General features: G+C 34.5%; 1 protein-coding gene and 1 non-coding gene across 8 annotated transcripts in view; both read right to left on the bottom strand.

Moving 5' to 3' along the window:
* LOC111044895 (ubiquitin carboxyl-terminal hydrolase 33-like) overlaps nt 1-10813 on the bottom strand; it is a 33094-nt gene extending 22281 nt beyond the window's left edge. For 2 of the 7 annotated variants that reach the window (XM_039442480.1, XM_039442481.1), the window contains exon 1: nt 3-123. In XM_039442480.1, the coding sequence (XP_039298414.1) occupies nt 3-49 (47 nt within the window). In that variant the 5' untranslated portion in view covers nt 50-123. Of the gene's footprint in view, nt 1-2; nt 239-1177; nt 1356-2776; nt 3013-3950; nt 4128-6826; nt 7063-8004; nt 8183-9603; nt 9840-10774 lie in introns of those variants that run through there. The other 5 variants (XR_005573173.1, XR_005573174.1, XM_039442477.1 and 2 more) reach the window with 5 other exon arrangements.
* Nucleotides 10814-10856: 43 nt separating this feature from the next.
* On the bottom strand, nt 10857-17868 carry LOC111044894. The gene is made up of 6 exons (XR_005573175.1): nt 17722-17868; nt 15803-15929; nt 15140-15375; nt 13544-13721; nt 12374-12609; nt 10857-10952 (listed from the first exon to the last, which is right to left on the bottom strand). It is a non-coding gene; the product is annotated as an uncharacterized LOC111044894 (transcript).
* Nucleotides 17869-21463: the final 3595 nt, after the last annotated feature.

Consider the following 21463-nt stretch of genomic DNA (forward strand, 5'->3'; position numbering starts at 1 on the left):
ACTTTTGCAAAATGGAATCCCATGAAGAAGCTGAAACTTGTACGGACATTTGTTTATGGTCCTTGTAAACGCAAGAGGCAAGCAAGCAAAATAAATCGTCATTTTCAACTGCACCGGGCTTGACGAAATTTTTAAATTTGTTTAGCCATAGTTTGGAAATCGCCTACAATGTTGAAGCTCATCGGCAATGTGGAAGGCCCCCTCCCTTCTTTCACGGGTTGCAGGGCTGTCACGTTTTCTGAAACATTCATACAGCATACATTTCAAACTTGACAAGTGCAAGGACAACTTTGATAGGCTATAACTATATATTGACTAGTGATTTTACTCCAAGGAGGGTTTTCTAGAAACTGTGAATCAAACTGTAAGAGGAAAAGTCTTACAGCTAAAAATATATATTTGTCATCTACTTGGCATAATCTAGACACTAATAGTAAAACACTGAAATATTGCCTACATATATCACGAATTTATCAAAAAGTTACAAACATATTTCAACATCTACGGTATCATCTTCAGTGTGAAAATTCAAAATCTAAATGAAAATTAAAATTTTTACACCACAGGTGTTGAAACATGTTTGTAACTTTTCAATAAATTTGTGATATTTTTACACAATATTCCAGTGTTCTATTATGGATAAATATCACTATAACTAACCAAAAACAGTATCTGAAATCTTGACAATTTTGTCATCATGAACCTATCAGTAGTTCAAGTAAATTCAACTCACTTCGTCATAAATCATCTTCATTATCTAATTGGTGCTGAATAAATTATTCACATCAGAAATGTCAATAATGCTAAACTTGGATACTTATTTAGAATATATGGGCGACTCAACATACATCAGTAAATGCAAAGGAGATGATTAATATAATTCCTTAGAAACATGATCAACCACAATATTATTATTATTATCATTATTATTATTCATGATTGGTATTTTGAATTGAATTTGTATTTATCCTTATTGTTCAACAGCGTACAACAACTGCCTTACATTAATAGTATGAAGAAGGGTCTTCACATGAGCTAATGCCTATGATTGAGGAGCGAGTTCCTAAGATGAAGTATAGTATTGGAAGACCATTAACACACATTATTATACTGTACATGATGACATTGAAGCATACTGATTGGAAAATAGAGAAAGAAGGTAACATTCTGTACAGACCTTGTGATTCTGGCAAGCTTGTCATCTGTGACCTTGATCACACGTTTGTCATCATATTCAAACCAGATTTTTTCTTTGTCCTTAAACGCGTAGCAAATGTAATGTCCGCTATTAGGACTCTCTTCTTTGTGGCATATAGTTGCCATAAGGTCGTAGGTTTTCCCCTCCGACTGGCATTCTGAAAAACAAGTCAAACATGTTACCTTGCAATACCTTACCTTAATCGAATAATGCCTTACAATAATCGAATGATGCATCGTCTTGGAGCTCTTCCCTTGCTCAGTTATTTCACATACATTAGCTCCGAAACCACTAAAGCAATACATATCAAAATTCAATTCAAAAACATTTTGATTTCACCAACACAATTGAGAAATGCCAATTGAGATACTGGTTACTTGGAAATGACGAATTCATAAAAGTTTCAATCTACTTGAAAAATCTAGAAGAACTACTGTAAAAGTTCTTTGAAAACTGTAAAAAGGAACCCTCAAAAGTAGCATCACGACCAAATCCGAACGTATTTGGTTCAGTAGATTTTCAGTTCTGTTGATTTATGAATCAGAGTGAGTGATTGCGGGGATGAATCAGTGCAATTTCGCTTTTATGTACAGAGTGTTTCCGAACTCCCTACCATTATTCTAGGGCATTGTTTCTGGGTACAAAAAATGATTCAATCAATTTACATGAAATTATTAGGTGAGTAGGTGTACATACATTTCATAACTGGATTTGCAATATAGACTCCAAAAATATTTGATGGTCTGACAGATGTGGTTCTTCCACTGCACACTAAATTTCACCCCGACTTATATTTGGAGAAACGTTGTACAGACAAGAGTTGAATCAAGTCGGTTAATAGTTGAGGCAATAGAAATTTGTTGATTGCAGCATATCGAGAAAATTGAGAGTCCTTGCACGACTATGCCTAATATCAACATCAAGATTTATGTCACCTGTTACAACCACTCTAAAATGTTTATACTTTTGTGAATTACAGAGCAAAGAAGTAGAATTGTTGATATTCTCTGTAAATAGTTCAATATTAGAACTAGGAGTTCTATATACAGAGGCGATAATTGAATGTTGACTAGGAAAAGCAATAGCCACTATTTCACATTAAATGGGACACTAACATTAAAGGAAAGTAATAAAGTATTGAGTGAATTTTCAATTATAGAAACGGCAATAATTATAGGAAACTGCCATACTTGTCAGACTAACGAACGCAAACAAGTGATTCACCACAATGCACAGAAAACATACATTCCCAGTCAGTTTCTAGGTTAGAAAGATTCTCTTCAGTTATTTACTCATTAACATATTATTTGCTGATTGTGTGGTGGAAAATATCGTGCGTTACTTGGCCATGAATGTCTGTTGCGCGGCTAACGCCTTGACTGGAAACATCATGCAATATACTTTTCTTGTCCCAAATTGTTGTGCGTTATCAAATTTTCATCCTAAACTATTAATAGGAGGCAGAGTTCCAGTAATGGCTTAATGGTCATAGTTGTTACCTGCGATTGCGGCTATTCTATTGTCATAATCTTTGCCGTATTACATAATATTTGTGAGTCCATGAATTATATAACTTACTTTTGCAAAATGGAATCCCATGAAGAAGCTGAAACTTGTACGGACATTTGTTTATGGTCCTTGTAAACGCAAGAGGCAAGCAAGCAAAATAAATCGTCATTTTCAACTGCACCGGGCTCGACGAAATTTTTAAATTTGTTTAGCCATAGTTTGGAAATCGCCTACAATGTTGAAGCTCATCGGCAATGTGGAAGGCCCCCTCCCTTCTTTCACGGGTTGCAGGGCTGTCACGTTTTCTGAAACATTCATACAGCATACATTTCAAACTTGACAAGTGCAAGGACAACTTTGATAGGCTATAACTATATATTGACTAGTGATTTTACTCCAAGGAGGGTTTTCTAGAAACTGTGAATCAAACTGTAAGAGGAAAAGTCTTACAGCTAAAAATATATATTTGTCATCTACTTGGCATAATCTAGACACTAATAGTAAAACACTGAAATATTGCCTACATATATCACGAATTTATCAAAAAGTTACAAACATATTTCAACATCTACGGTATCATCTTCAGTGTGAAAATTCAAAATCTAAATGAAAATTAAAATTTTTACACCACAGGTGTTGAAACATGTTTGTAACTTTTCAATAAATTTGTGATATTTTTACACAATATTCCAGTGTTCTATTATGGATAAATATCACTATAACTAACCAAAAACAGTATCTGAAATCTTGACAATTTTGTCATCATGAACCTATCAGTAGTTCAAGTAAATTCAACTCACTTCGTCATAAATCATCTTCATTATCTAATTGGTGCTGAATAAATTATTCACATCAGAAATGTCAATAATGCTAAACTTGGATACTTATTTAGAATATATGGGCGACTCAACATACATCAGTAAATGCAAAGGAGATGATTAATATAATTCCTTAGAAACATGATCAACCACAATATTATTATTATTATCATTATTATTATTCATGATTGGTATTTTGAATTGAATTTGTATTTATCCTTATTGTTCAACAGCGTACAACAACTGCCTTACATTATAGTATGAAGAAGGGTCTTCACATGAGCTAATGCCTATGATTGAGGAGCGAGTTCCTAAGATGAAGTATAGTATTGGAAGACCATTAACACACATTATTATACTGTACATGATGACATTGAAGCATACTGATTGGAAAATAGAGAAAGAAGGTAACATTCTGTACAGACCTTGTGATTCTGGCAAGCTTGTCATCTGTGACCTTGATCACACGTTTGTCATCATATTCAAACCAGATTTTTTCTTTGTCCTTAAACGCGTAGCAAATGTAATGTCCGCTATTAGGACTCTCTTCTTTGTGGCATATAGTTGCCATAAGTCGTAGGTTTTCCCCTCCGACTGGCATTCTGAAAAACAAGTCAAACATGTTACCTTGCAATACCTTACCTTAATCGAATAATGCCTTACAATAATCGAATGATGCATCGTCTTGGAGCTCTTCCCTTGCTCAGTTATTTCACATACATTAGCTCCGAAACCACTAAAGCAATACATATCAAAATTCAATTCAAAAACATTTTGATTTCACCAACACAATTGAGAAATGCCAATTGAGATACTGGTTACTTGGAAATTGACGAATTCATAAAAGTTTCAATCTACTTGAAAAATCTAGAAGAACTACTGTAAAAGTTCTTTGAAAACTGTAAAAAGGAACCCTCAAAAGTAGCATCACGACCAAATCCGAACGTATTTGGTTCAGTAGATTTTCAGTTCTGTTGATTTATGAATCAGAGTGAGTGATTGAGGGGATGAATCAGTGCAATTTCGCTTTTATGTACAGAGTGTTTCCGAACTCCCTACCATTATTCTAGGGCATTGTTTCTGGGTACAAAAAATGATTCAATCAATTTACATGAAATTATTAGGTGAGTAGGTGGTACATACATTTCATAACTGGATTTGCAATATAGACTCCAAAAATATTTGATGGTCTGACAGATGTGGTTCTTCCACTGCACACTAAATTTCACCCCGACTTATATTTGGAGAAACGTTGTACAGACAAGAGTTGAATCAAGTCGGTTAATAGTTGAGGCAATAGAAATTTGTTGATTGCAGCATATTGAGAAAATTGAGTCTTTGCACGACTATGCCTAACATCAACATCAAGATTTATGTCACCTGTTACAACCACTCTAAAATGTTTATACTTTTGTGAATTACAGAGCAAAGAAGTAGAATTGTTGATATTCTCTGTAAATAGTTCAATATTAGAACTAGGAGTTCTATATACAGAGGCGATAATTGAATGTTGACTAGGAAAAGCAATAGCCACTATTTCACATTAAATAACCATCAATGCTATACTCACTGACATTTATTATTTAGCGTATGGCAGTATACACAACACATTTATGATCACAAAATTCGGAAAAAAAAGAAAACAATAGAAAATTCATATATAAATCGAATGAAAATATCTTAGTCACTTTTGACCTGGAAATTAGAGGCATGCTTCCAGGGTATTTAAGTAGGCTATTGATGCTGGTTTAGCCACCAGGAAATCTTCATGTGCACCTGTGTATGCTGATCTGGGACATTCCTCCACTATGTGTCTCACAGTCTGGACTGCTCCACACTCACAGAAAGGGGAGTCAGCCTTCCCCCACTTATGCATCAGATAGGCACATCTACCATGATGAGTTCGTACCCTATTCAATGCCGACCATGTTTTACGAGGCAAATCGAAGCCTGGTGGCCTTTTGGTTACAAATGGGATGTCAATGTTCTGCTTTGCTGACCACGCTTGTTGCCAGGCCTCAGTTATACGGAAACCTGAATCTAAGGCTGTAATTGCCGTCCTAACCGGTGGCTTACGAGATTGCAGACGTCTCTGATTGGCATCTTGTATATCCTCATGTATTGGCAGGCTTCGATTTTCCTGTATCTTCTTGTACTCTCTAGTTAGGGCATTCATGCGTCGAAGATTTGGGGGTGGGATGTGACTCAACACCGGGAGCCATTCCACAGGGGTAGATTTTAGAACACCACCTATCATTCTCATTGAGTTATTTAGCTGAACATCAACCCTATGAACATGAGAGCTATTCATCCAGACTGGAGCACAGTACTCAGCAGCTGAAAAGACAAGGCTTAGGGCTGTAGAGCGTAATGTAGATGCTGAAGCTCCCCATGATGTTCCGCAAAGTTTTTGCATAATATTGTTTCGGGTTTTTAGTTTTTCTGCTGTCTTTGTTAGGTGCTCTTTGAATGAAAGTGTCCTATCAAGTATCACGCCCAAATATTTTGGAGCCTTATTGTGTTTAAGGCTTCTATTCTCGAATTGAATTCTTAGCTCTCTGTTAGCTTCTCTATTGTTCAGGTGGAAGCATGCAACTTCTGTTTTACTGGCATTTGGTTGGAGACGCCATCTTCGAAAGTACCTACCCATCTCTCTCAAGTCATCTGTAAGAATTTCCTCTGACTCTTCAAATGATTTACACTGTGTCCATAATACCCAGTCATCAGCATAGCCATGTTTTCTAGTCAAGGTTTCTGGCATGTCAGCAATATACAGACTGAACAAGAGAGGGGCAAGAACTGAGCCCTGAGGCAGACCATTCTTAAGTTTCCTTTGTGACACTAAAGGAAAGTAATAAAGTATTGAGTGAATTTTCAATTATAGAAACGGCAATAATTATAGGAAACTGCCATACTTGTCAGACTAAAGAACGCAAACAAGTGATTCACCACAATGCACAGAAAACATACATTCACAGTCAGTTTCTAGGTTAGAAAGATTCTCTTCAGTAATTTACTCATTTACATATTATTTGCTGATTGTGTGGTGGAAAATATCGTGCGTTACTTGGCCATGAATGACTGTTGCGCGGCTAACGTCTTGACTGGAAACATCATGCAATATACTTTTCTTGTCCCAAATTGTTGTGTGTTATCAAATTTTCATCCTAAACTATAGGAGGCAGAGTTCCAGTAATGGTTTAATGGTCATAGTTGTTACTTGCGATTGCGGCAATTCTATTGTCATAATCTTTGCCGTATTACATAATATTTGTGAGTCCATCAATTATTTATAACTTACTTTTGCAAAATGAAATCCCATGAAGAAGCTGAAACTTGTACGGACATTTGTTTATGGTCCTTGTAAACGCAGGAGGCTAGCGAGCAAAATAAATCGTCGTTTTCAACTGCACCGGGCTCGACGAAATTTTTAAATTTGTTTAGCCACAGTTTGGAAATCGCATACAATGTTGAAGCTCATCGGCAATGTGGAAGGCCCCCTCCCTTCTTTCACGGGTTGCAGGGCTGTCACATTTTCTGAAACATTCATACAGCATACATTTCAAACTTGACAAGTGCAAGGACAACTTTGATAGGCTATAACTATATATTGACTAGTGATTTTACTCCAAGGAGGGTTTTCTAGAAACTGTGAATCAAACTGTAAGAGGAAAAGTCTTACAGCTAAAAATATATATTTGTCATCTACTTGGCATAATCTAGACACTAATAGTAAAACACTGAAATATTGCCTACATATATCACGAATTTATCAAAAAGTTACAAACATATTTCAACATCTACGGTATCATCTTCAGTGTGAAAATTCAAAATCTAAATGAAAATTAAAATTTTTACACCACAGGTGTTGAAACATGTTTGTAACTTTTCAATAAATTTGTGATATTTTTACACAATATTCCAGTGTTCTATTATGGATAAATATCACTATAACTAACCAAAAACAGTATCTGAAATCTTGACAATTTTGTCATCATGAACCTATCAGTAGTTCAAGTAAATTCAACTCACTTCGTCATAAATCATCTTCATTATCTAATTGGTGCTGAATAAATTATTCACATCAGAAATGTCAATAATGCTAAACTTGGATACTTATTTAGAATCTATGGGCGACTCAACATACATCAGTAAATGCAAAGGAGATGATTAATATAATTCCTTAGAAACATGATCAACCACAATATTATTATTATTATTATCATTATTATTATTCATTATTGGTATTTTGAATTGAATTTGTATTTATCCTTATTGTTCAACAGCGTACAACAACTGCCTTACATTAATAGTATGAAGAAGGGTCTTCACATGAGCTAATGCCTATGATTGAGGAGCGAGTTCCTAAGATGAAGTATAGTATTGGAAGACCATTAACACACATTATTATACTGTACATGATGACATTGAAGCATACTGATTGGAAAATAGAGAAAGAAGGTAACATTCTGTACAGACCTTGTGATTCTGGCAAGCTTGTCATCTGTGACCTTGATCACACGTATGTCATCATATTCAAACCAGATTTTTTCTTTGTCCTTAAACGCGTAGCAAATGTAATGTCTGCTATTAGGACTCTCTTCTTTGTGGCATATAGTTGCCATAAGGTCGTAGGTTTTCCCCTCCGACTGGCATTCTGAAAAACAAGTCAAACATGTTACCTTGCAATACCTTACCTTAATCGAATAATGCCTTACAATAATCGAATGATGCATCGTCTTGGAGCTCTTCCCTTGCTCAGTTATTTCACATACATTAGCTCCGAAACCACTAAAGCAATACATATCAAAATTCAATTCAAAAACATTTTGATTTCACCAACACAATTGAGAAATGCCAATTGAGATACTGGTTACTTGGAAATTGACGAATTCATAAAAGTTTCAATCTACTTGAAAAATCTAGAAGAACTACTGTAAAAGTTCTTTGAAAACTGTAAAAAGGAACCCTCAAAAGTAGCATCACGACCAAATCCGAACGTATTTGGTTCAGTAGATTTTCAGTTCTGTTGATTTATGAATCAGAGTGAGTGATTGAGGGGATGAATCAGTGCAATTTCGCTTTTATGTACAGAGTGTTTCCGAACTCCCTACCATTATTCTAGGGCATTGTTTCTGGGTACAAAAAATGATTCAATCAATTTACATGAAATTATTAGGTGAGTAGGTGGTACATACATTTCATAACTGGATTTGCAATATAGACTCCAAAAATATTTGATGGTCTGACAGATGTGGTTCTTCCACTGCACACTAAATTTCACCCCGACTTATATTTGGAGAAACGTTGTACAGACAAGAGTTGAATCAAGTCGGTTAATAGTTGAGGCAATAGAAATTTGTTGATTGCAGCATATTGAGAAAATTGAGTCTTTGCACGACTATGCCTAACATCAACATCAAGATTTATGTCACCTGTTACAACCACTCTAAAATGTTTATACTTTTGTGAATTACAGAGCAAAGAAGTAGAATTGTTGATATTCTCTGTAAATAGTTCAATATTAGAACTAGGAGTTCTATATACAGAGGCGATAATTGAATGTTGACTAGGAAAAGCAATAGCCACTATTTCACATTAAATGGGACACTAATATTAAAGGAAAGTAATAAAGTATTGAGTGAATTTTCAATTATAGAAACGGCAATAATTATAGGAAACTGCCATACTTGTCAGACTAACGAACGCAAACAAGTGATTCACCACAATGCACAGAAAACATACATTCCCAGTCAGTTTCTAGGTTAGAAAGATTCTCTTCAGTTATTTACTCATTAACATATTATTTGCTGATTGTGTGGTGGAAAATATCGTGCGTTACTTGGCCATGAATGTCTGTTGCGCGGCTAACGCCTTGACTGGAAACATCATGCAATATACTTTTCTTGTCCCAAATTGTTGTGCGTTATCAAATTTTCATCCTAAACTATTAATAGGAGGCAGAGTTCCAGTAATGGCTTAATGGTCATAGTTGTTACCTGCGATTGCGGCTATTCTATTGTCATAATCTTTGCCGTATTACATAATATTTGTGAGTCCATGAATTATATAACTTACTTTTGCAAAATGGAATCCCATGAAGAAGCTGAAACTTGTACGGACATTTGTTTATGGTCCTTGTAAACGCAAGAGGCAAGCAAGCAAAATAAATCGTCATTTTCAACTGCACCGGGCTCGACGAAATTTTTAAATTTGTTTAGCCATAGTTTGGAAATCGCCTACAATGTTGAAGCTCATCGGCAATGTGGAAGGCCCCCTCCCTTCTTTCACGGGTTGCAGGGCTGTCACGTTTTCTGAAACATTCATACAGCATACATTTCAAACTTGACAAGTGCAAGGACAACTTTGATAGGCTATAACTATATATTGACTAGTGATTTTACTCCAAGGAGGGTTTTCTAGAAACTGTGAATCAAACTGTAAGAGGAAAAGTCTTACAGCTAAAAATATATATTGTCATCTACTTGGCATAATCTAGACACTAATAGTAAAACACTGAAATATTGCCTACATATATCACGAATTTATCAAAAAGTTACAAACATATTTCAACATCTACGGTATCATCTTCAGTGTGAAAATTCAAAATCTAAATGAAAATTAAAATTTTTACACCACAGGTGTTGAAACATGTTTGTAACTTTTCAATAAATTTGTGATATTTTTACACAATATTCCAGTGTTCTATTATGGATAAATATCACTATAACTAACCAAAAACAGTATCTGAAATCTTGACAATTTTGTCATCATGAACCTATCAGTAGTTCAAGTAAATTCAACTCACTTCGTCATAAATCATCTTCATTATCTAATTGGTGCTGAATAAATTATTCACATCAGAAATGTCAATAATGCTAAACTTGGATACTTATTTAGAATCTATGGGCGACTCAACATACATCAGTAAATGCAAAGGAGATGATTAATATAATTCCTTAGAAACATGATCAACCACAATATTATTATTATCATTATTATTATTCATGATTGGTATTTTGAATTGAATTTGTATTTATCCTTATTGTTCAACAGCGTACAACAACTGCCTTACATTAATAGTATGAAGAAGGGTCTTCACATGAGCTAATGCCTATGATTGAGGAGCGAGTTCCTAAGATGAAGTATAGTATTGGAAGACCATTAACACACATTATTATACTGTACATGATGACATTGAAGCATACTGATTGGAAAATAGAGAAAGAAGGTAACATTCTGTACAGACCTTGTGATTCTGGCAAGCTTGTCATCTGTGACCTTGATCGCACGTTTGTCATCATATTCAAACCAGATTTTTTCTTTGTCCTTAAACGCGTATCAAATGTAATGTCCGCTATTAGGACTCTCTTCTTTGTGGCATATAGTTGCCATAAGGTCGTAGGTTTTCCCCTCCGACTGGCATTCTGAAAAACAAGTCAAACATGTTACCTTGCAATACCTTACCTTAATCGAATAATGCCTTACAATAATCGAATGATGCATCGTCTTGGAGCTCTTCCCTTGCTCAGTTATTTCACATACATTAGCTCCGAAACCACTAAAGCAATACATATCAAAATTCAATTCAAAAACATTTTGATTTCACCAACACAATTGAGAAATGCCAATTGAGATACTGGTTACTTGGAAATTGACGAATTCATAAAAGTTTCAATCTACTTGAAAAATCTAGAAGAACTACTGTAAAAGTTCTTTGAAAACTGTAAAAAGGAACCCTCAAAAGTAGCATCACGACCAAATCCGAACGTATTTGGTTCAGTAGATTTTCAGTTCTGTTGATTTATGAATCAGTGAGTGATTGAGGGGATGAATCAGTGCAATTTCGCTTTTATGTACAGAGTGTTTCCGAACTCCCTACCATTATTCTAGGGCATTGTTTCTGGGTACAAAAAATGATTCAATCAATTTACATGAAATTATTAGGTGAGTAGGTGGTACATACATTTCATAACTGGATTTGCAATATAGACTCCAAAAATATTTGATGGTCTGACAGATGTGGTTCTTCCACTGCACACTAAATTTCACCCCGACTTATATTTGGAGAAACGTTGTACAGACAAGAGTTGAATCAAGTCGGTTAATAGTTGAGGCAATAGAAATTTGTTGATTGCAGCATATCGAGAAAATTGAGAGTCCTTGCACGACTATGCCTAATATCAACATGAAGATTTATGTCACCTGTTACAACCACTCTAAAATGTTTATACTTTTGTGAATTACAGAGCAAATAAGTAGAATTGTTGATATTCTCTGTAAATAGTTCAATATTAGAACTAGGAGTTCTATATACAGAGGCGATAATTGAATGTTGACTAGGAAAAGCAATAGCCACTATTTCACATTAAATGGGACACTAACATTAAAGTAAAGTAATAAAGTATTGAGTGAATTTTCAATTATAGAAACGGCAATAATTATAGGAAACTGCCATACTTGTCAGACTAACGAACGCAAACAAGTGATTCACCACAATGCACAGAAAACATACATTCCCAGTCAGTTTCTAGGTTAGAAAGATTCTCTTCAGTTATTTACTCATTAACATATTATTTGCTGATTGTGTGGTGGAAAATATCGTGCGTTACTTGGCCATGAATGTCTGTTGCGCGGCTAACGCCTTGACTGGAAACATCATGCAATATACTTTTCTTGTCCCAAATTGTTGTGCGTTATCAAATTTTCATCCTAAACTATTAATAGGAGGCAGAGTTCCAGTAATGGCTTAATGGTCATAGTTGTTACCTGCGATTGCGGCTATTCTATTGTCATAATCTTTGCCGTATTACATAATATTTGTGAGTCCATGAATTATATAACTTACTTTTGCAAAATGGAATCCCATGAAGAAGCTGAAACTTGTACGGACATTTGTTTATGGTCCTTGTAAACGCAAGAGGCAAGCAAGCAAAATAAATCGTCATTTTCAACTGCACCGGGCTCGACGAAATTTTTAAATTTGTTTAGCCATAGTTTGGAAATCGCCTACAATGTTGAAGCTCATCGGCAATGTGGAAGGCCCCCTCCCTTCTTTCACGGGTTGCAGGGCTGTCACGTTTTCTGAAACATTCATACAGCATACATTTCAAACTTGACAAGTGCAAGGACAACTTTGATAGGCTATAACTATATATTGACTAGTGATTTTACTCCAAGGAGGGTTTTCTAGAAACTGTGAATCAAACTGTAAGAGGAAAAGTCTTACAGCTAAAAATATATATTTGTCATCTACTTGGCATAATCTAGACACTAATAGTAAAACACTGAAATATTGCCTACATATATCACGAATTTATCAAAAAGTTACAAACATATTTCAACATCTACGGTATCATCTTCAGTGTGAAAATTCAAAATCTAAATGAAAATTAAAATTTTTACACCACAGGTGTTGAAACATGTTTGTAACTTTTCAATAAATTTGTGATATTTTTACACAATATTCCAGTGTTCTATTATGGATAAATATCACTATAACTAACCAAAAACAGTATCTGAAATCTTGACAATTTTGTCATCATGAACCTATCAGTAGTTCAAGTAAATTCAACTCACTTCGTCATATCATCTTCATTATCTAATTGGTGCTGAATAAATTATTCACATCAGAAATGTCAATAATGCTAAACTTGGATACTTATTTAGAATCTATGGGCGACTCAACATACATCAGTTAATGCAAAGGAGATGATTAATATAATTCCTTAGAAACATGATCAACCACAATATTATTATTATCATTATTATTATTCATGATTGGTATTTTGAATTGAATTTGTATTTATCCTTATTGTTCAACAGCGTACAACAACTGCCTTACATTAATAGTATGAAGAAGGGTCTTCACATGAGCTAATGCCTATGATTGAGGAGCGAGTTCCTAAGATGAAGTATAGTATTGGAAGACCATTAACACACATTATTATACTGTACATGATGACATTGAAGCATACTGATTGGAAAATAGAGAAAGAAGGTAACATTCTGTACAGACCTTGTGATTCTGGCAAGCTTGTCATCTGTGACCTTGATCACACGTTTGTCATCATATTCAAACCAGATTTTTTCTTTGTCCTTAAACGCGTAGCAAATGTAATGTCCGCTATTAGTACTCTCTTCTTTGTGGCATATAGTTGCCATAAAGTCGTAGGTTTTCCCCTCCGACTGGCATTCTGAAAAACAAGTCAAACATGTTACCTTACAATACCTTACCTTAATCGAATAATGCATTACAATAATCGAATGATGCATCGTCTTGGAGCTCTTCCTTGCTCAGTTATTTCACATACATTAGCTCCGAAACCACTAAAGCAATACATATCAAAATTCAATTCAAAAACATTTTGATTTCACCAACACAATTGAGAAATGCCAATTGAGATACTGGTTACTTGGAAATTGACGAATTCATAAAAGTTTCAATCTACTTGAAAAATCTAGAAGAACTACTGTAAAAGTTCTTTGAAAACTGTAAAAAGGAACCCTCAAAAGTAGCATCACGACCAAATCCGAACGTATTTGGTTCAGTAGATTTTCAGTTCTGTTGATTTATGAATCAGAGTGAGTGATTGCGGGGATGAATCAGTGCAATTTCGCTTTTATGTACAGAGTGTTTCCGAACTCCCTACCATTATTCTAGGGCATTGTTTCTGGGTACAAAAAATGATTCAATCAATTTACATGAAATTATTAGGTGAGTAGGTGGTACATACATTTCATAACTGGATTTGCAATATAGACTCCAAAAATATTTGATGGTCTGACAGATGTGGTTCTTCCACTGCACACTAAATTTCACCCCGACTTATATTTGGAGAAACGTTGTACAGACAAGAGTTGAATCAAGTCGGTTAATAGTTGAGGCAATAGAAATTTGTTGATTGCAGCATATCGAGAAAATTGAGAGTCCTTGCACGACTATGCCTAATATCAACATCAAGATTTATGTCACCTGTTACAACCACTCTAAAATGTTTATACTTTTGTGAATTACAGAGCAAAGAAGTAGAATTGTTGATATTCTCTGTAAATAGTTCAATATTAGAACTAGGAGTTCTATATACAGAGGCGATAATTGAATGTTGACTAGGAAAAGCAATAGCCACTATTTCACATTAAATGGGACACTAACATTAAAGGAAAGTAATAAAGTATTGAGTGAATTTTCAATTATAGAAACGGCAATAATTATAGGAAACTGCCATACTTGTCAGACTAACGAACGCAAACAATTGATTCGCCATAATGCTCAGAAAACATACATTCCCAGTCAGTTTCTAGGTTAGAAAGATTCTATCTAGTTATTTACTCATTAACATATTATTTGCTGATTGTGTGGTGGAAAATATCGTGCATTACTTGGCCATGAATGTCTGTTGCGCGGATAACGCCTTGACTGGAAACATCATGCAATATACTTTTCTTGTCCCAAATTGTTGTGCATTATCACATTTTCATCCTAAACTATAGGAGGCAGAGTTCGAGTAATGGTTTAATGGTCATAGTTGTTACCTGGGATTGCAACAATTCTATTGTCATAATCTTTGCCGTATTACATAATATTTGTGAGTCCATGAATTATATAACTTACTTTTGCAAAATGGAATCCCATGAAGAAGCTGAAACTTGTACGGACATTTGTTTATGGTCCTTGTAAACGCAAGAGGCAAGCAAGCAAAATAAATCGTCGTTTTCAACTGCACCGGGCTCGACGAAATTTTTAAATTTGTTTAGCCACAGTTTGGAAATCGCATACAATGTTGAAGCTCATCGGCAATGTGGAAGGCCCCCTCCCTTCTTTCACGGGTTGCAGGGCTGTCACGTTTTCTGAAACATTCATACAGCATACATTTCAAACTTGACAAGTGCAAGTACAACTTTAATAGGCTATAACTATATAGTGACTAGTGATTTTACTCCAAGGAGAGTTTTCTAGAAACTGTGAATCAAACTGTAAGAGGAAAAGTCTTACAGCTAAAAATATATATTTGTCATCTACTTGGCATAATCTAGACACTAATAGTAAAACACTGAAATATTGCCTACATATATCACGAATTTATCAAAAAGTTACAAACATATTTCAACATCTACGGTATCATCTTCAGTGTGAAAATTCAAAATCTAGGCTAAATGAAAATTAAAATTTTTACACCACAGGTGTTGAAACATGTTTGTAGCTTTTCAATAAATTCTTGATATTTTTACACAATATTCCAGTGTTCTATTATGGATAAATATCACTATATCTCACCAAAAACATTATCTGAAATCTAGACACTTTTGTCATCATGAACCTATCAACGACTCAGAGTGAGCTTTTCAGGCTTGGCTGGGATGAAAGCGTAGTTGGAGGGTTCGTGTCCTCCATCCTTAAGAGCCTGTAAAAATCAATAACAAATTGTGTAACTGAATATAATAAATAGTACATAACTGAGTACCTTTTTGGTTGAGACTACTCTTAGCCTACTTACCAAGAAATAAAATATCTAAGTACATTTCACGGGGGCACTTTAGTATATGGGCCGTGGAATCCAGCATTGAGACCTATATAATTATATCGACAGGTGAGGTCAAGACGAGGTCAACCATGTATCACATTGTTCTCGATTTCAAAGTATTAGCTAAACAAACATGGCGGAAAGTTGATTTTTTTCAATGTACTGAAGGCTACAATAAGTATTAAAATGGTACAATATTATGAAAAATTTGACGAGGAATCCAATGAAACGGTTTCAAGTTCGTAACTTTAGTAGTTTTTGAGATATTACACAGTTCAAATAGGTTAACTTGTTTACATGGTAATTGATAGGCATTTAAAACTATGGGATTTTGTAGAACGATAAATTTTGAAGGAAAAATGTTCAGTCATTTGATAGCCTGAACTCAAAATTTTTCGAGATATTTGAGAATAAGTTATAAAAAATTTGTACACAACTCTTTTTAATTTTTATTCTTAATAATTTTTTCTCAGTACCACTAGATTAACTGAATTTTATGTAAAAATTTTGCAGGGAATCCATTGGAACGAGTTTGAGGTTTGTAACTTTATAAATTATCAAGATCTTTAGGAAGAAATGCAAGAAAGAGCATTTTAGCTTTAAAAGATTTCAGATCTGTATCGAGGACTACATTCTGTTCAGCTTCCAATACAATTCAAAAGCTTAATTAAGCAGATTGTCAAACTAACCTGACCAAGCCAAACCCAACCAAATTAATCTAACGTATCCAAGATTAACGTGGTATAACCTTGATTAAGCCTAACCCAACCTGAACTAATCAAGTTTAACCCCACCTAACTAAGTTCAAACTTACCTAACCAGACAGACAAGTTTCTTCATTTCAAAAATTTCATTTAACAAAATAAAACATGTTGTGCTTATTCATTGTAATAAAAAAAACTTAATACCGGTAACCATTGTGTTACAACATCAACCTAGAACCTAAATTACCGTGTATAAAACAAAATAAATTTTCAAGTGTCTGAAATGAAATGAAAGTGTTGATTCGAATTTTTAAATTCAAGTATATAAATCTTAATGTGGCTTAGGTTTCAAGGAAAACAATGAGAACTTATATTAAAGGAAATGAGCACAATGAATAATATGAAAATGGTCTACATGGGCTAGATGCCTGTGCGCAGAGTTACTAAAACATGTTATTATAGGGAGAGAATAATAGTATTGGAAAAAAATTAGAATTCATGTTTTATTTATAATCTTTTCCTCCCTTTCGTTACTAAATGAGCTAATGTTAAAATTTTAATAAAAGAATGAAACTGCAGATATCGGCTCCCTTCAACACAAAAAAAATCAGTGATAAAATTATATGGTTCCAGCAATTTTTTTCCTGTCGATTCCGGCTGACTTGTAGCGATATTTAAAGTGGCTATATTTAAGGTTAAAATGTTTTTTAAATTGTTTTAAATCAAATATAATCGTAGGAATATGTAGCCAATAATTGATAAAAGCAATCAAAAATATTATAAAAGATGTAAGCAGTCATAAAACATGTAGCCCTACGATCACACCAGTTGCATGACGATTGAGGTTACATGGGCTCACCACAATATTCACAATTTATTTGCACCATTTATGTTCAAAACTCATTTTCACAATGCAAGATACTGTATTTTATCACTAAAGTATAGTAAGAAAAATGTGTTCAACTCACGAAATTTATTTTAAATATCTCAAATCTTTAGGTGAGCGTTGTGAAAACGTGTGTTGCAGGTTACTACGCACAGGAGAGAAGTAAGTATAAAGTAATAAGAACAAAATAATTACTTCTACCACAGAATAGATACAGAATGGAAACTTGTAATCAAACGCCTATCTAACCAATGCTTTTTACATGACCCCAATACTAAACACGTCACGTGACCTTGGGAAGTTCAAATCCTGGTCTTCTGATTGGCTCGTGGCAGTGAACGAGATCAATTGATCCGGACCATTAAAGTGATCCGAACCTACCATCAAAACTATTACAATGCGGCGCTTCCTAACAAGATGGCGGATTTTGGCGTAAGGGTATAGCCAAGATTCCTTAACTGTACGTATACTGTGCTTCTACAAAAGAATAGATACAGAATGGAAACTTGTAATCAAACGCCTATCTAACCAATGCTTTTTACATGACGCAAAATTTGCGTCATAGTATTTAATACTATGATATACTTTTTAATAGTATTTAATACTTTAATAGTATCTAATACTATTTAATACTTTTTATAGTATTTAATACTATACACGTCACGTGACCTTAGGAAGTTCCAATCCTGGTCTTCTGATTGGCTCGTGGCAGTGAACGAGATCAATAATTAATCCGGATTAATAAAGTGATCCGAACCTATATACCATCAATACTATTACAATGCGGCTCTTCCTAACAAGAAGGCGGATTTTTGCGTCAGGGTACCAGCCAAGTTTCCATACTGTATGTTTACTGTGCTTCTACTTTGTGACGTATGTCTGTGCCTTAGACCAGTTATAGAATAGACACGCCTCATTGTATATTCATACCAAAGACCTTAAAGAGATATCTTTAAGGTCTTTGATTCATACTGAAAGTCGATGAAGCCAACATCTACTGCCATATCGCCCCATCGAGACGTCAGCATCGGATAGAAAACTTTTCTGTGGAGTTTGTTTACATTGTTTTCCATAGCATATTATGTCCATTCTCATAAATAATAATTTACTTCATCTGAAGTAGACACAATCTGCTATGGAAAACAATGTAAACAAAATACAGAAAAGTTTTCTATCCGATGATGACGTCACGATGGGGCGATATGACAGTAGATGTTGGCTACAGAGGCTAGACTTCCCAGCGTGTCTATTCTATAACTGGTCTAAGGTCTGTACAAGCCTCAACCCTTCTACTACCAAGCGGGGTAATTGCAAAGACCTTAAAGATATCTCTTTGGGTAATTGGACCACATTGGACTACTCCAACCCACATTTTTTCTATTTTGTTGTAGATAATGTTGATGTATTCCATTGAAACCTTCAGTACTTGTTGAAAACATCACTTTAGCTATTTTATCTCATAAAATCATTTCATTCATTTTATTTTTGAAATTATTAGCAGATTTATCCTGGGGGGTAACTCTATTACCCTACTTGGTATTCCATGTCAAAATTTTTTGGTATATTTCATCCATCATCGGAAAACATGAGATATCAATTTAATGTTCAATTTTTATTATTTTACCAAACCTGATTTATAATGATCACTTAAAATCTGAATCTCGGTAGTAAAAAACAGAAAAACTCCCTAGGGAGTAGTGATAATTAGGTCAGAGCATTGAACTGTGTACAACGTTAAATACTGTAAATTCGATATGAAATGGGATCGCCAGAAAAACTTTCTCAGTTTCTAGCATCGGAGTTTGAGGAAAGTGAAAATACTAGATGTGAAAGTGATAATCCTCAAAAATCAATGGAGCCCAATAAAGATAATAATTTGGTTAACCAACTTTGGACTCTAAAGGCATCTTTTGAAGATTGGGGCACAAAGCTGTATGATAAGAAAAAAATATGTCAAGCAGACTATAAAGAATTTCTTGTGCTTTGTGAGGATCTTGCAGTAATCGCAGGGAAAACCGAAGTGAGCAGTGAGGGAAACGCGCAAAATACAAAGGTAGATGAAAGACTTAACATGATTGAAAAACAAATTGAGAAGCTTTCATCAAGTCTGATAGTTTCAACTCCAATCAAGAAGCCTAGCTACGCCGAGATGGTCCAACTACCCAAGAAGAAAGAAGAAAAGAAGCCAGGAGAAACAAAGGAGAAATCCAGTGAGCAGAGGAGCCGGCCGGTTCCTAAGGATAAGACTATCCTAATAAAGCCGAAGGAGATCCAGGGAACGGAAAAACAGACCAGCGAGAACCTGAAAAAAGTTATTAAAAAAACTATGTCTATCGAGAACTCTTTGAAAGTTAAAAAAGCAATCAATGTGAATGGCGGAGGAGTACTTCTTGTGATGGACTCTAGTGTAGATAAAAATAAAATTTTTAGCGATTCTACGCTACAAGATGCTAAATTCGAGGTAAGTGAGCCACCTAAAATTAAACCTAAATTGGTAATATACAATGTCCCTGCCGAGTGGAGTCAAGAAGAAATAGTTAGCGATATTTTCAATAGGAACTTTCAAGATTATATTTCACTTGAGAAATTCAGAAATTCTTTTAAACCAATTTTCAAGATAGGCCCAAAAGATAGGAAGCAGGTTAACTGGGTTGTAGAATGCGCAGCAGATATTAGAAATAAATTAAAAAATATGAGAAGAGTATTTATAGACTGGTCATCAAGCAATGTAAAAGACTTTGTATCAGTAAGTAGGTGTTTCAAATGCAATGGACTTGGCCACATCGGACGTTTCTGTTCCCAGGAACACAACACATGCAGCCACTGTGCAGAGACCAATCATGATATCAAGTCGTGTCCAAATCTAAATAAACAACCAGTATGTATAAACTGTAAAAAACGTAACAATCCAGCTAACCACAAAGTAAGTGACAAAAACTGTCCGGAGTATGAAAAGGCGCTGAGGAAGGTTGTTGAAAAGACCGACTATGGGTATTAAAAAGATTTTTCTCGGTGCCTTGCAACACTTCAGTAAACAGAAAGTTTCTATTGTTACACAAAATAATATTACCAATAAGAATATATGTGAAACACTAGATACATTTAAAATGTTCAACATGACTGTTAAAACCCCAAAAAGTAGAATCAATCTTGTTTATAATTATGGTGAATATGTAGATTTAGTTATCTCGTTTGCATGTAAAGAAGGAGACAACATGATGTTATCTAAGGGGCTTTCAAAATTCTTACAATGCTCCAAAATTGATTTTAACGAATGGTTACAACTTCCTAACACTGAGGTAAAATATGTTAAGGCCTTTTCTGTAGAATCTCACTGTCCTGTATTCATTGTAGAAACAAGCAAACAAGCTCAACTAAGATTTAATAATATGCTTGCTCTACTTAACAGGTGGAGTTTGGATAATTACCCTTTAGTAATAGGAATTGATATTTTTAACTATTCAATTCAAGATAATATACCGTCAATAAGTATGCTGAGTTCTGTCCTTGAAAATGAAGCCCTTCGCTTTGTATTTTATAATCAAGGGATTAGAAATATTGATTACTTGGAAATACCCAGTCAATTTAATAACAGCGATACTGAGTATCCTGCTGGTTTTTTTGAGGGTATATCAAAGTACGAAAGATATATTAATACAATGATAGACCTGCGTAATCTCCTTGAAAAGGCGGATGCTGAAAATGCTAAAATATATAAAGAAGTTCTCAATAGTATATACAAAGACGTAACGAACAAAACAATTGATGCTGTGAAGAGAAAAAATATGAACATATTTGATAATGATATGAAGAAATTTTTATTC

Source organism: Nilaparvata lugens, chromosome X (genome assembly GCF_014356525.2).
Source record: "Nilaparvata lugens isolate BPH chromosome X, ASM1435652v1, whole genome shotgun sequence".
NCBI classification, from domain to species: Eukaryota; Metazoa; Arthropoda; class Insecta; order Hemiptera; family Delphacidae; genus Nilaparvata; species Nilaparvata lugens.